The 14,762-nt window shown below is 41.9% G+C and overlaps 1 protein-coding gene across 1 annotated transcript in view; it reads left to right on the forward strand.

Annotated features, from left to right (window-relative positions):
- The window catches only part of sipa1l1 (signal-induced proliferation-associated 1 like 1), an 86,772-nt gene extending 72,373 nt beyond the window's left edge, over window positions 1–14,399 (forward strand). Inside the window, 11 exon segments of the mRNA XM_034135597.1 lie at window positions 1,847–1,944; window positions 2,627–3,243; window positions 4,755–4,952; window positions 6,028–6,196; window positions 6,706–6,748; window positions 6,751–6,908; window positions 6,910–6,940; window positions 8,010–8,186; window positions 8,440–8,551; window positions 9,050–9,128; window positions 10,810–14,399. Of these exon segments, the coding sequence (XP_033991488.1) occupies window positions 1,847–1,944; window positions 2,627–3,243; window positions 4,755–4,952; window positions 6,028–6,196; window positions 6,706–6,748; window positions 6,751–6,908; window positions 6,910–6,940; window positions 8,010–8,186; window positions 8,440–8,551; window positions 9,050–9,128; window positions 10,810–10,953 (1,826 nt within the window). The 3' untranslated portion in view covers window positions 10,954–14,399.
- The last annotated feature ends 363 nt before the right edge of the window (window positions 14,400–14,762 follow it).

Genomic DNA, 14,762 nt, shown 5'->3' on the forward strand with positions numbered 1-14,762 from the left:
TAAAGTAAATGGCTTTCTCTTTGTCACTTGTCACTCCTTTCTATATTACTAACGTAGGAAGAGAAAGGGGGAGAAATTATTTTCTTTCCTGTGTCAACACAGTTGGCCAACCTTCTCTTTGTGTGCTTTTCCTCTCTTTTTCCTCCAGGCTGTTCCTCATTCACAAATGCCACTTATGTTAGCCTCTCATTCATCTTTCTATTCTCTTGTACGTTGGCTCTCATTTAGTATTCACGCATGAAATGTTTTCTGGGAGTTTTCTTCTTGTTTTCTCTGAAAGCCACAAGAAACACATTCTCTTCTGCCGCTCCTCTAAATCCCAGCCGGATGTTTCTCTGGTTGATTTTTGACCGGCCTAATTTCAGCCTTAACCTGTTTCTGACCGCCGAAATCCCAGAGAACAGCTTTAGTCTCTCATTTTGTGGTTGTTTGTAGCACTTATGTCTCTATTGGTCAGGGTGGAACAATGTAGGCTCGCCAACTGTCAAGCCCTATTCTGCTTTCTCTGTGGTTTGAGATGATGTCCTTTCCTCTTCCTCCCATTTACCCCCTTGACCCGTTAGTCCGGAGCAATGATGATGTGGCCGAGCGCCGTCCAGAAATAACCCAAGTCATGTAGAGGGCAGAATACTCACTTTTGATCTCCCAATTCCTGTCACATTCGAATGGGACATTACTTGACGCTAACTCACAATATGTCGTTTTCTGCCACTGGTGGTCTTTCAATCTAAATAATTACAAAAGATGTTTAATGAAATTGTGGAGTAGTGTGAGTTTGTCATTGCTGTCAAGTGTCAACCTATTAAAGTTAGGATTTCTTACGGAGGTTTTTTTTTACCAGGAGTAGAAACATTACCGGTGGTCTCCGGTTCTCCAAAACAACAGACCCGGTGATTAATTTCATTGACAAAAGAAAGTAAACGGAGACACAAATAAGTGTTTCTGCAGGAAAGCTCGGCCAAGATATAAAAACTGTATTGTAAGAATACTGCTTTTTGACAGACAACCTCAACGCTGGTGCAAGCACAGGGATTACGTCGCCATTAAAGGTGCAACTATTCACGATATGTCTATTCCTCTACTATTAAATAAACAATGTACTTCATTTTCTTTTATTAACCTGGCACGTTTATGATTCATTCATGCTTTGGATAGTGAGATGCAGAGATTTGCGACCTCTTAAAGGTGTTTTAGTTTAACAATGCTCACAGGAGTGCACACAACAATCCACCAAGGTGTTGGGAATGTATTTTATACTGTTGTCACATTATGCACATATGCACAGGCATGCACACATGCAACTGTCTCTAATTAGTGCAGAGCCCTTTGAGCTGCGATGAAGAGGAAGCCAAGCAAGGTTATGAATATTCTACGTGAAGGGTGGGGAGTCACTATATTTCTGGATTCACCCCAGCAGATGTTACGACACCCCCCTTAGCTCTAACTCTAATGGTGCTGTGGTCATTAGCTGCTTATTCTGTGTGTCTTTGTTGCATAACATGTACACAATTACATAACAGTACCATTTATAACCCCAGTTCTGCTTCAGGACACCTCGTCACATTACCCCACCGTCAACAGCCTGCCCAGAACAAACAGAGCCAGCCGTCTGTGGACAAATGCTCTGTTTGATGTGCGTTGCATTAGGTGACAAGTGATCTGGGTTTATTCTATGCACACGGTAGAGACACGATTAAAACAACAATCGTTATAAACCTCAAGGAAGCAAGAGTTCTGTCGTAGCAAAATACACTCAAGTGAGCACAGAGGAAAACATCTGTTTGTACCTCAGGGTTTGTTCATGTGTTTTTCACCAACATCAGTTTTTTTGGTCTATTTATTGCAGAGTCTCCAGTCTCCAAGTCGGGTCAGGGCTACTCTGGAGCTCCCCGCATCCAGAGGCAGGAGCAGGTCATCCACGTGTCCCCGAAGAAGGGCAGCCAGGTCAGGACACTTTTACTTACACCACCACTCTGATCGTACAGTACTGTTGGAAAAATATCACTCGTCACCGGCTTGGTTTTCAATATCAGGATACATGTATTTATTATCCTTGCAAGAATGGAAGTAGTCATCACACACAGGGCTGCGTGGGACAAATAGTTCCCAGAGTAGAGTCCTTGATATGCTTATATACAAGAGAGGGTGTTACAGTCAACAAGATGGAAGAATACTGGTTCAAAGCAGTATTCTGACATTAGTAAAGATTAGCTAAGACCTGCGTAAGCAATACACATGACAGTCATATGGCTATCTCTCTAGGGGCTGTGTCACCAATCTTAGGAACATAGCTATCATGACTTCAACACAGTGTCTCATGAGCGTCATCCATGTAGTCATACATCCGGCTACGTACACAGCTACGTAGGGCCTCTGTTATCACGTGCTACTCTGATATAGAAGGAACATTCAGTATTTTCCCAACAAGTACCCATCATCCTCTGGGGCTCAGATCACTTGTTTGTTTTTATTAAGGTTTTTCTGCATCGCTTCTGGCATATGGGAAAAATGTAATTGTTGTAGTTAGTCACATTGTAATCTTAAAGTCACCAAATAAAAAGAAAACAGATTTTTTCACACACATGGAATTCTCCCTCACTCATTTCCTTTCTGTTTGTTCTGGCAGTCGGACGGCCCTTACTCCGGGCACTCCAGCAGTAACACTCTGTCCAGCACCGCCTCCAGCGGGGGCCACAGCGACAGCGACAAATGGTACGAGATGGGAGCGGGTGGAGGAACCAGCACTGAGCCGGCAGGAGAGCCGGAGCCCAACGGCCTGGGGGGAGGAGGCTACCTGCAGGGGGCGTCGGCCGACAGCGGCATCGACACCAGCTCTTTTGGAGCCTCCCACCACACACACCCCCACTCCCATCACGGCAGCACCACCTCCCTGCTGGCCCCCAGCGGAGGGAGAGAGAGCAGGGAGAGCAGGGAGAGCAGGGAGAGCAGGGAGAGCAGGGAGAGCCGGGAGAGCAGGGAGAGCAGGGAGAGCCGGGAGAGCAGGGAGAGCAGGGAGAGCCGGGAGAGCAGGGAGAGCAGGGAGAGCAGGGAGAGATCAGTGTCTCCGTGGCACAGCCCCACCGAGGGGGGCCGCAGGATGCTGGAGAGGTCTCCGGCTGCAGCAGAGTCCCCGGGCCTTCCAGGAGAAAGGAGCCTGGAGGGGACCGGCCGGAGCCCCCCCACTCACCTCCTGGTGAGAGACAGCAGCACCTTCAGCCTGAACGAAGCCGGGTCACACTCCAGGTCAGTCTGTGGGTTTGAGACTTAAAGTATGGTTCACTACTTCTAGTGTTCAGTGGTTCTAATATATCCTATATGAAGTAACACATGTATCTTCCTTGAGACCAACTGCTCGGTTACATTACTTATACTTTACCTTTCACCTTGAAAATAACAGTATCTAGCTTGAGGCTGATGTAAACAGTATCAAAAGCTTTTGAATAAATAAATAAAATACTTAAAACTTAATACTAAAATATGATGAAAAACGTCAGAAATAAGCCTATTTCTTGTCAGACTGAATAACAGCCATCTGATCATTTCTTAATAATAGCAGAAAACATACTTTTGGGCAGTAACAAAAAAAACATGTGATTCATACAAAAAGGAGAATAGCACTTATTGTGCAGACCAAGGCTGTTTCCATGAGTGAACATTTTTTTGTGTATCTGCCATGTGATTCAGATCTGCTCCAAAATTGCCTTCTTCCTTGACCCCTGCCACCAAGTTGCCATCAAATTGGGTATTTGATATATTCTGTTGAACAAACAAACAGGCGTGCCGTGTTTTCCTGACCTCTGCTGAATGTTTCCAACTCTCATTACGCCAATATTTCTTGGCCCAAGAAGAACACACACTAAGTCTCTCCTGGAAACCAAGTGCGGGAGCAATTCTGTACTCCCTCTTATCTTTCCACATTAGGCCTCAGGAAATGTGAAACACGTGTCCAACATTTCACAGCTGAACTGGTGTCCACAGCCGAGAGAACTCCAGCGTCACGCGCTTCCTGTTTGAGCGAGTCTTAATTCACAGCTTCAGATGGAGTTACAGTTCACGACCCGTCATCTGTCCGGCATTTCAAACGCATTTGTATTCTGCTAAAGTGGCGGAGCAGGGATTAGGGGGATTAATGTACTTGTAGTACCAAAAGTAATAGTACTCATTATGCTAAACGGCCTATTTCAGAATAATATATATTACAATGGATTAATAATACTGATGCATTTATGTGTTACTTCTTGAATGTTACGGATGGTAAAGCTGCAATTTATGCTACTTTACATGCCTAATAATGATATGTTACTCAATTATGCATCATACTTTATGAGTGGTTAAATATTTGGTATTAAGCGTCTGTATCTAGTTACTAATGTTGTCAGACAAACATAATTGCTCAACTTTTTACTTTGATATCTTGTTTCAACAGTTACTTTATCACATTATCATTTTATTTTAAAAACATTTTGTATTATTCTTTTATTTTTTTACCTTGTGTGAATCCTGTTTTTAACTCTGACCCTGTTGCTGCTATTAACGCCTGAATTTCCCCCAGGGGATAAATAAAGTTCCATCTCATCTTATCTTATAATTCAGTTAAAAAAAAATAAAAAAAGTTTGCCCCCCTCTTAGCGTAGTCGAGTAGTTTTTTGAAATGGCATATAATGGAAATAATAAAGCACATGTATCTCAAAGTTGTATTGAGCTGCATTGAGTAACCCCCCCCCCCCCCTGTGTTCCCCTCCTTGGTCCATCAGTTCCAGGCACTCAGGCCACAGCTCCCCGAGAGACGAGTCGTCCTCTTCAACAACGTCTCCTTCGTCCCAGTCCTCCTCCTCCTCGTCCCCGGGGCCCAAGAGCTTCTACCCCCGCCAGGGAGCTCAGTCCAAGTACCTGATCGGCTGGAGGAAACCCGGATCCACCATCAACTCTGTCGACTTTGGAGACACACGCAAGTAAGGAGGAATTTAGACAATACAGTTGGTCTTTATTTATTGTTCGCAGTACGGCAGTGGGTTTAAACTGTACACACAGTTATATTACTTTTATGTTGCCACAAGTTTGGGCAACGTTTATAATAAATTGGTTCAGTAGGTGGCCCCTTAAAACATTCAATATTCCAAGCAAGCGGCTCCTAGTGGATTTGAAAAGGTTTACCTAGCATTATCTTCAGGGTGTGGGAAAATTAACACAAGGACAATATACTCCAATTAATTCAAAAACAATGCTGGATCCATATTGGCTTTTGTAAAGCTGATAATGTAGCATTCGTGTGATGGTGATGAAGCAGTGTTGTTGTGCTGCTCTTCATCACTGCATGTATATAGGAGGGATAGAATTGAACATTACTAGCTTTACTATGACAGTATTCAATATAGGGATGCGACATAACACTGCGTTGATCCCATTGCTTATCCACCCACATGACTTAATCCCTGTACTGCACTAAATATCTTCTGGAAGAAAATGCATACTGCTCTATTCCCCCCTTGTGGTTGAAGAGGATATTACATTAATGGCACGACCTGGATGCAAGTTGGTGGTGAAATGCTCTGCTGTTGAGGCTGAATGAACACATATCTCTATTATTTATCAGTGTTATCATTTGTGTGTTACCAAACAACAGTGCCGTTATGTAAATAAAATGCTAATTGGGGTTTGAATTCAGAATATTTGGAAGTTAGGATAATTTAGTTTGTTAAAGTTTACCTTGATGAAAGGGGGAAATATTTTTCATTTATAATTTTATGGCAGTGTTTTGGACAATTTATTTAGTCTTCTAAGGACATCTGAGGGAGGCGTGTGGCACAGGTTCAAACCCCACTGCAGTCAGCATGTCGTTGTGTCCCTGGGCAAGACACTTCACCCCAAATTGCTCCTGTGGGGATTGTCCACAGTATTGAGTATGTAAGTCACTTTGGGTAAAGCGTCTAACAAGTGACATGTAATGTAATGTAATCTGAGTCACTTTTTTGAAAGTGCAAAACAAGGGTTAATCTGTGCGGCCTTGTCTGTCTGTGTGTGTATTAGGAAGTCTCCAGGAGAGGGGGGGGTGGAGGTTGTTCCCGTCCCAGCAGCCAGGCCCTCTCTTCGGGATATGCATTCGCCCCAGCCTCACGCCAAATCCACTATGGAGGAAGACATAAAGAGACACAATTCCCCCGACAGCCCTCCACCACCACGCAGACATAAGGAAAAGGTACGCCTGCAGAAATATGCATCCCAAAATCTTTTTACAAGAACAACTGGTTGATGGACACATATAACCAAATCCTAAAATAACAAAACTGTTGCTAATCAGGTTTCTTCACCTTTTATATTTCAGTGAATCTTTAAAATGAGTAAAGTTGATTAATTTGGACAAGGTAAATGAAGTCGTCTCCTGACACAATACCACTTAATGTGTGTCTCTTTTAAATATTTGCGAAAGGACAGGTTCACTTAGAAAGTTACCCCACATTCGTCAATCCGTCTTACATACCATACATGTTAGGTTTAGTTTGCACATATCAAAGTAAAAATTAGACAACACGTTTTTTTACTTACTAAACTCACAAAGAAATAGCTTAAAAATAACCTGGACTATGTTTTCTAATAGGTATTTCTGCGGTTGTTTTCTTTCGGGGTTCATCCACATATTGCATTTGGTTGGATCCTATTTTAGTAATAATACAATAACATTCCCCATCACCTCCCCACCCTGTGCAGCACGGGCAGAAACCCCAGCAGATCCCGCCTCTGAACCGCCATCGCCCCTGCATCGAACCCTCTCAGACGAGAGCATCTATCGGGGCCAGCGCCTCCCCCCCCTCTTAGACTCCATGCCCGAACCGGCGCTCGGTGCAGACCTCCTCTTCAGCTGCTCCACCCTCCCACGCTCACCCACCACCCGCGGGGTTCCCCTGCGACGGCCCCTCCTATAAACTGGGCGTCAAACTCCACGGTAAGTGTGTAGGTTTCTAGAAGAGTGGAAGTAGGTATAGCAGCTGGAGTTTAGTTTATTTGTTGATAGTGTCGTGGACAGTCCCCATTGATCAACTGTCACACAAAACAGTAAATGGGGAAGCTTTAGCAAACATTGCTAATTTCCAGCTGTTGTCCCCGGCCAGATGATAATGGGCACCCTTAAAATCACAATATATCCATCACAGTTACAGCTGTAGCGTGTAGTTGACCAAATTAGTGATAAGTGGTAAGACTATTGACAAATTACCAGCTATTTAAAATAATCATCATGTAATTTTTCTAACAAAAATGCCCCAAAAAATTACTAGAATTCTGGGATTTCTTTTTTTTTCTCTGTTATATATCATTAAAAAATAGCTATTTGGGATTTGAGACTGACACAACATCAGATCTAAAGTAATTAACATGGATTTTAGAAACTGGGAAATGTTTTACTATTGACTGACACACACACACACACACTTTTTGTCTAACACGCTAACACAGTTCAGTGTGCTGTTATGTTCAGTCATCGTTCTTATGTTGAACATGAATACATTTACTTAATGTAAGTAATTATGGGACGTATTTCTTCTTTCACAGCAATTTTCCTTCATACTTTCTTGCCGTGAAATAGGTCTTAAATTCTATTCAAAGTGGTCTTAAAAAGTCTTACATTTGAGTTGGTGAAACCTGCAGGAACCCTGATTATGTACACCAAATGATTAATCTGTGAATTAAGGAAATACGCAGCAGATTGATTGATAAAGAAAATAATCATTAGTTGCAGCATTATTAACTTTCAACAGCTGTTTTTATGTTTTTATTTTTATATCATTGTTTAAAAGACTGTATTGTGTGGCCATTGTATCCATGTTGTGACAACAGTGCAACCCAAGGAGGTTAATTAATGCACAATAAGTCGTGTCAAAATAAATATAGTAAATATTTTTGGCTTAAGTTCTGGATGTGTACCTTCTGCCTGCCCCCCTTTGAGTAAAAAAAACATAATGGCAAAATAAGTTCTTTAACATTCAGCTCTTTCATCCACTCCTCTCTGCTTATAGGTGACCTTTCAGCATCTGACACATCATTGGTGGATCTGGTGGAGCGTCACCGCGGCCCCCTCCCTCAGGAGCTGATGCCCCTCCCCTCTCAGGGCCAGGAAAGGGAAAGCCCTCTGGAGTGGACTCACCTGGTGGACGTGGCCAGTACGTTTGACACTGAAAGAAACCCACACTACGGTATTAACAAATTCTATTAAATGCACACATTGTCTTTATTAAAGTATATAAACCAGCCTAACAGAGAGTCAATCAAGAGGGAGAGTGATTAGATAGTCCTGATTGTGGGATATCAATGTATGTGTTTTATATATAACGCATAGACATTCATTATTATTTCAATTTGTTAAGCATTTGCCTTCGCCTGCTACTTATTTTTTGTATAAATAACTATGTCTTGGTTTCACCTTTTGTTTATTCCTCTCTTCTCCAGTCCAGAGAAGTTATGTGTTTGGAGATTCAAACCACCGGAGCAGCGGGGCCTCGAGCCCCCAGCAGTCCCACATCGAGCTGCAGCCGGCCCCTCTGTCCCGGCCCTCGTCCAGGTAACACCACACACACACACAGGAAATATTCAGGGTACACATGTGACCTCAAGACTGCAGCTTGTTCACTTTGCAGCCAAATAAGACTCAAATTAAAAACGATTTGCCTTCTCTTTTTAAATAAAATACAGTACATAGATCACTACTTAATCTTATCATAGTAAACCACTGCAAAAATCACTGTATTCATTCATTTGATCGTGTTTTTAAGCTATAGGCAAGGCAAGTTTATTTATATAGCACCTTTCAACACAAGGCAATTCAAAGTGCTTTACAAAAAATGAAAGACATTAAGAAAATGGCATATACATATACATTCACGTCCTTTTGGGTCTTAATTAATTGAATGCAAATTGCTGTTAACTGTCATGGCACGCAGTGAGTACCAGTACAAGGAAATGCATTTAAAAACTAGAAAAGTGCACAAGAAATAAGTAGATTCACAAAGGAGAGAGTGTGAGTATGAACGATGCCTCTCTGTGTCTCTCTCATCCCCAGCGAGGGTCACATAGGGCTGGAGAGGAAGGTGACCAAGCTGGAGGCCACGGTGAAGATGCTGCAGGAGGACCTGAAGAAGGTGAGGGGGTGAGGGGGAACACACACACATATGCACTTACTGCACGAATACATATTTATAGATTTGTCTTTTTTGGCAGTTCATGGAGATATGTTATCTGCATGTGTACAACCTTCACTCTGTGCTAAAAGAGAATTGTCTAGGAATGAAGAATGAAAGTCCATGCTTTATTTGCATCCAGCGGAACAGGGAACAGCAGGGGGTGTAAATAGATATTTGGTCTTGCCACTGTTTATTTGTTTCTGCTCTACAGCTCATTGGTGCTACCTTTCACTCGACTCACTAGAATGAGTGACATTTTACTCTTGTATTTTTGATCAGAATCGTTAAAGCTAAGCAAATGGTCTCCCATCCTCTCATGCTGTCTTTCCATCACTGTGTCCAGAGTGTTAAAAAGCGACCTGTTGTTTGTTTTCAATTTGTGTTTTTTGATGCGTTTCACCTCCCTATGATAATATAGACTAACTCTCCAGTGTCAAACAATTCTTGCTTATTTTTGACGCCTCATTTATGCTATAAAAATCTTGTTTTACTTTTCAAAAGACGACCCCAGAGCAGATATTTACACAGCATTTTAATATCAAAAGCAGCCGCAGTGAACACTTTTTAAGTTCCTCCAGTTTTTAGCTAAAGGAGTGAAAACTGAAGGTCACGTTCTTTTTTTTAAGGTTTGATGTTTTTCATCTGCTAGTTGCAGACTTTGTCGCCTCTTAACTACTTCGACCTCTAAACAGTGAAGACTTTTCCCTCTCAAAAACACTGCAGTCTGGTTGTGATTTATTTCTTACGCAATTCTTAGTAAATTCTCTGCTGTCTTTGAAATACTGGGAGGCATTAACCCGTCTGCATTTTTCACGTTGTAAGCGGTAGATCAGTTCGACACCAGGAAATTCAAGTCAAGTCAGATTTTATTTACTATTATCACAAATCACCATTTAGCCTCAGGGGGTTTTACAGCGTACAGCACCCTCTGTCCTTTTCAACCATCCCCTCAGAAAAGGCTCCACAAACAAACCGCTTCTACTGGGAAACTAGTATGCTACACTTCATTCAACCACCCCGAAGCCAGAAGCACAACTCAGAGGGTTTCATTGTTTTCTTTAACTGGATATAAATGTATGTTCTGTTCTGTGTATTCAAAATGTCAAGTGATAAAATCTGAAAACTTGTTGCTGTGCGACTCATTGCCGGCAGACCTGAGACGTTTTATGTAAACACTAAACTTAAAGTGTTCATTATATTTAAACAGAGTAGGGAGATGATGTTAAATATTGAGTGTTCAGTGATTTTATTTGTAAGACACTCCTTTCAGTCACGGCAATATTGTTTTCTTCTAAATAGAATAGAATATATATTTTATTGTCATCATACAAAGTACAACAAAATGTCTTTGGCAACTCTCACTGCAGTAAAAAATAGACACAAATAAAGAAATAAGAGTGGTAAAAGCAGAGGTAGTAGCGATGACAGTGCAACGAGATAAAATTCAATGTGCATATTTACACTTACAGTCTAAAAACGTTAAATGTACAAAACTGTATAACTAACTGTGTGTTCATAAAGCGTTATATAGTAACCAAAGGATGCAAGTAAAATAGCCATAAATATCTCTAAATAGTAGTGGTTGCACTGCTTAAAAACTGCTTCAATTGTATAAATGTCCCCCATCCTCCCTCCTCAGGAGCGTGAGGAGAAGCTGAGGCTGCAGGGGCAGGTCAAGAGGCTGTGGGAGGACAACCAGAGGCTGCAGGAGGAGTCGCAGACATCCGCCACCAAGCTGAAGAAGTTCACAGAGTGGGTCTTCAACACCATCGACATGAACTGACCCCCCTCCTCCCCCCCTCCCCCTGCACACTTTGACTCTTGCACGCACGCACACAAATGCACACATCAACACTGGCCAGAGACCAGAGGGGAAGAACCTGGACGTGATTTATGCGCCCATCTTTCTTTGGCTTCATACATCAACAGCTGATATTTGGTGACCGGCCTCCCTCTCCACACTTCTCAGGATGAGAATAAGTAAATATGAAGGACTGTCCTCTACTCTCCAATGGGACCAGAGACTATGCTGTGCCAAAATCATTTTATAAAATAGCGACAAAGAGGAAGCTCTCCTCCTCCCTTCTCCTTCAGAAGAGGTCAGCCTTACCTCCTCCTGATGTGGACCCCCCCCTGAAATGCTTTCTCACTTCGATGTGTTTCTCTTTTTAGGGACCGTACCTAGCTGCAGTAGAAATCTGGCTTTTTCATCTTTGTTCCTCTGAGGTGAGGAGAGTGTTTGTGCCACAGCAGAGGGTAGCAGAGAGATCCATGTGACTTAAGAGAAGACGTCTCTGAAATGCCACTCGGAGTCCGACAGGTACTACGCGACAAATCTGCCAGCTGGAGTTTGCTGTAACACAAACACCTATAATGAATCCGAAGCCTCAAGACCTCTGACTGGACGAAGGAGAGCTTTTTGTTGTCTTCACATGTAAAGAAGTTTCATTTCCTAAAGTTTCTGACCACTGAAGGGTGATGGTGGAAGTTCAGCCACCGACGTGGAAGCAGGTCGCCTCTGATCGCGAGGGAAACATGGATTTGTACAGCATTTTTCCTCCTCTTCGTCCCTCAGATCTGGATTACTGCATCCTGTCTGTCAGCACAATCCCACACCTGACGGAGGAGTGTATTTATAAGCCATCGGCAAGTGGTGCCATCAAACATGACTGAAATCCAGAGTGCTTTGGTCCATCCAAATTGTATGTGTCTTAAAAGCAATAGGAAGACTCCTGTCTCTCTCATAAAAGAATAAGGGAGACCTGTGATGTGGGAGGAGAAATTTTAAAGGTTACACTTAAAAGACTCTGCTGCACAAGAGCCTCCATCTTCTTCTGTTAAAGCAGAAGACATCATGCTTTAGGAAAAAGGACGGAGAGGACTCTGCGCAGCGTCCCATCTGGAATACACAGAGCCAGTAATGACAGAGACATTTTTTGGGAGGGAAAAGTAAGAGTGGACTTTTTCCCCCTATGTTAATTTATTTCATTGTATTATAATTCAAATAAACAAGTTGTTCTATTCGTCAAAGTACAACTGACATCAGTGTTTAGTTCCTCAAGAAAAACGGTCACTAGCTATATTATTTAAATGGCTTTCTTTCTCAATTCTGATTATATGCTTTTTATTCTGTATTATGTTGTGTTTTGTGGTGCCCAAGCCTGCTGTCGTGTTGCTTACAGTGCCCTCTAGTGATGACCAGTGGAAATGTCATGATTATTAAATGTGCCGCCAGTCACTCTGTATTTTCCCCACGCCTCTCCAACAATCAGTCAGATATCGGGAGGCCACACACACACACAAGCAGAACAGGAAACAAACGCCAGCTTTGACAGACAATCAAAGGTGGATTTTAGATAAAAGGAAGCAAACCTTAGGTGTGTGTATGTAGGTGTGTTTTACATTTTAACATCTATAGTTTTCCTCAGGTTCAGTATTTGTAGGAATAGTAATTTAACAAAAAGTATTTCTATGGTGAGATTATAAAGCCCCATGATGAGCCAGTGGCAGTGTGTGTTGTCAGTGTGTGAATGTACATCAGCCATGCCTACACTCACTTATTTAGGCCATTTTCTCAGAGTAGGGACGTGCCTTTGAAACAGCACCTGGGGAACAGATGAAAGGGAAAGGCTCGTCTTTTTCATCCCGAAAAATAAACACATTTGAGTTTTAATCGGCTTCATACTCACAGTTGTAGACCTCATAAATGTCTGTGGTGCGAGGCTTCTCTTCGTATGAATATTTGCACCGAACACAATCAGGCGCGTCAGCCTCCAGACGCAGGGACGAATGTGTGTGTGTGAAGTGTATGGAAATGTGACGGTGTGTGTGTGCCTTTGCATTCAGCTACATGCAGTATATCTTTCAGGGCAGCTGGCCCCTGTAATAACAGTGTGTTGATAGAAATGTTCCCCCTAAATCACAAAGCCACTTACACCCCGAGGAGACAGCGCGTTTCCTCAGCCAGGTGCATGCTGGGGTTACTTCAGGTCGTCTATGTTGGAAATGCGGATCACAAACGTGGTGTTAAAGCCTTAACTCCTTCCCTGTCCTGTGCTATCAAACGTTTGATAAAAAGCTCCCAATTTTTGAATCTCTTAAAAGTAAATTTGTGTCTTAAATCGATGTAATTAAACCCAGAACGCCACCCGGTCTGAATGTAAAGAGAATATAAACGAGCCTAAAGAAATGTGATGTTTACTATAACTGACATTCAGCTTTGTAGTTTAGCAGTGTCATGTCATAACAAAAAAGACGGTTCTGTTTTAAGAATCTCATATAAATCTGTGGATTATAAAAAAACATCCCAATAGTTTTGCTTGGTGATATTATATAGTTGTTTTAACAGTTTAAGAAGTCGGCCAGTTGTGAAAAGCAGTCTAGTAGTCATCCAATAATGTGAAATCCTTACACACAATATAACGAGATATATAGGTGGAAGTTTTGAATTGCTCAGAGCTACAGTTTGCTTAAATGATGACTAATGTTTGGTATTTTATTGTACATGGAAAGTGCTCTAGTTTTTGTATCTCAAATGAAGTATGGCCACATGACGAACTGTGCAGTAGATGTTTTGCTCGCATCTTTAAAAGTGTGCATCGAGTGGGATGTTATACATTTGTCCACCTTATACAAAGACATAAACAAACCAGTGACTCCAGCGAAAGATGTTATTTCACAGTGCATATTTTGTTCCGTTCGCTTTGTTTTTGGTGCTTTTCAGAGGGAAATGTGAATGTTCAAATGTTCCATTTTGTAATTTGTTTTTAAGAATCTTTGCACAATGTTTTATAAAAAGGGTTGTGTTGAGAAAGGTGAATCGATCCATTCCTGTGCCGTCGTGTCTTGGTGTTGCTCCGTAGTTTTCCTGCCAGCTGACAAGAGGAAGGTGCTTGACTTTATTCAACACGTGTACCCTCCTCTTCCTCAAGCTTCACTGATCAGAGCCGCCTGAGGTTGTTTTCTCTGTAGGGATGCTGATTTCCAGCCTGAGAGCTTGGTGATTGCTGGAAGGTTTCACGAAGCTGATCCGTTGGAAGAACAAACTAACCCGTGAAGTGGTTGGCTCTGACCGGAGGTTAACAACCTTCAAGAGGACCAAGCGTTTGATAGAATAGAAATACTGTTTACATCCTGGGTCCATTGTCTTTGTAAAATGTAAAGGTATGAAAAAGACATTTGCAGTGATCACAGTATTAAAGTTTCTGAAATAAATAAATGCCGTATCAATTTGTGGAGTTTTTGACTTCTGTGAGTTTCTGATCTGTAGGCTACATATGTTAATGATCTTGAGCTACAAGGATACAAACTAAAATACTTCTTATAAATTAGAAAGCTATATAAAGCACACATCTTAAAGGCTTATTTTAGCTACTTCTGGCAGTTTTGCCATACCATTGAGTCCAATGGGATAGTGATAGATATGCTGGAGAGAAGCACACCATCATGTATTGAAAATGGTTATATCAAATATTAAAGATAATATGTTTTATGGTATATGTGATATGACAGTATATTAAACACATGTTTTTCCTTCTAATGAATCCACTATTGAGAACTGAATTCAATTGCCATAACGCCAGAAAACTACAC

Source organism: Trematomus bernacchii, unplaced genomic scaffold (genome assembly GCF_902827165.1).
Source record: "Trematomus bernacchii unplaced genomic scaffold, fTreBer1.1, whole genome shotgun sequence".
In the NCBI taxonomy this organism is placed as follows: Eukaryota; Metazoa; Chordata; class Actinopteri; order Perciformes; family Nototheniidae; genus Trematomus; species Trematomus bernacchii.